This window comes from Camelus dromedarius, chromosome 1 (genome assembly GCF_036321535.1).
Source record: "Camelus dromedarius isolate mCamDro1 chromosome 1, mCamDro1.pat, whole genome shotgun sequence".
Taxonomy (NCBI): Eukaryota; Metazoa; Chordata; class Mammalia; order Artiodactyla; family Camelidae; genus Camelus; species Camelus dromedarius.
The window spans coordinates 64883495-64884416 of record NC_087436.1 but is presented as its reverse complement, the minus strand read 5'-3'; the positions used below and the strand labels follow the sequence as shown (position 1 = coordinate 64884416).

General features: G+C 41.1%; 1 protein-coding gene across 1 annotated transcript; it reads right to left on the bottom strand.

Moving 5' to 3' along the window:
- Positions 1-227: 227 nt before the first annotated feature.
- LOC105091808 (large ribosomal subunit protein eL21-like) lies at positions 228-694 on the bottom strand. The gene is given in 2 exon segments (XM_064489804.1): positions 228-367; positions 370-694. Coding segments are annotated over 2 exon segments (465 nt in total).
- Between the last annotated feature and the right edge of the window lie 228 nt (positions 695-922).

Genomic DNA, 922 nt, shown 5'->3' with positions numbered 1-922 from the left:
CCAGTCTATGCAGACCAGAGATTAGCTCAAACTGGCTTTTAGCAAGCCAAACAGTACATTTTAACAGTAAACATTTTAACATTACCTAATGAACTAGAACACAATTAAAGTTTGCTTTAAATACTTCTTTGGGGGAAGTGATACTACATTCTATTCAATTAAGCGAGAAAACGAAGTCCCAACTTTTACAATCCAGGTTTGTGGTTGTTTTGTTTGTTTAAAACCCATTATGCCAGGAATTCATAAGGAACAGATTCCAGCAGCTCAGGCTCCTTTCCACTGGTTCTCACAAAGTGTGCTTCTCTGCGGGGAGCAGGCTGGGGCTTCAGGTGAACCCAGGTCCCTTTCTCTTAGGCTTCCTTCTTTACTGATCATTTTCCTTCACAAGTTTCAGGAAGCTATTTCTGCTGCTATAGATTGTATGAGCATCAGTCCCCTTGGCAAGAATCTTGCCCTTAACGTGTTTGTTTACAGTGATGCCAACAAGTCTGCTAAGTATACTCTGGACTCTTCCGGTTTTGCCCTGGTAACATTTGTTGGTTATTCCTTTTGAGCAGTGCCCAGCCTTGAGGTCTACAGAATCACCTTTCTTGTAGGTTTGCGTGTATGTTGCCAAAAGAACACCTCCATGTTTTCTAAAAGGCCTAGAAAACATATAGCAGGTGCCTCTCCTCTTTCTCTTTGGGTTAGTCATTTAGATGGCAGTTCCCAGCTAAAAGAGTCCAATGTTTTAATACAAATTTTAAAAAGTACTTACTGTTTCACTGTAATTTTGAGGGGCAGCTCATGGAAATGTAGCCATGAGATGCCACACTTAGGGAAGACAGGCCAAGCAAAGATGTCAAAATGAAACCCAAAGCTCTTGTCTGCACAAGACAATCATAAACGTGGCCTTTATAGATCTGACTGTATCTTTTGACTG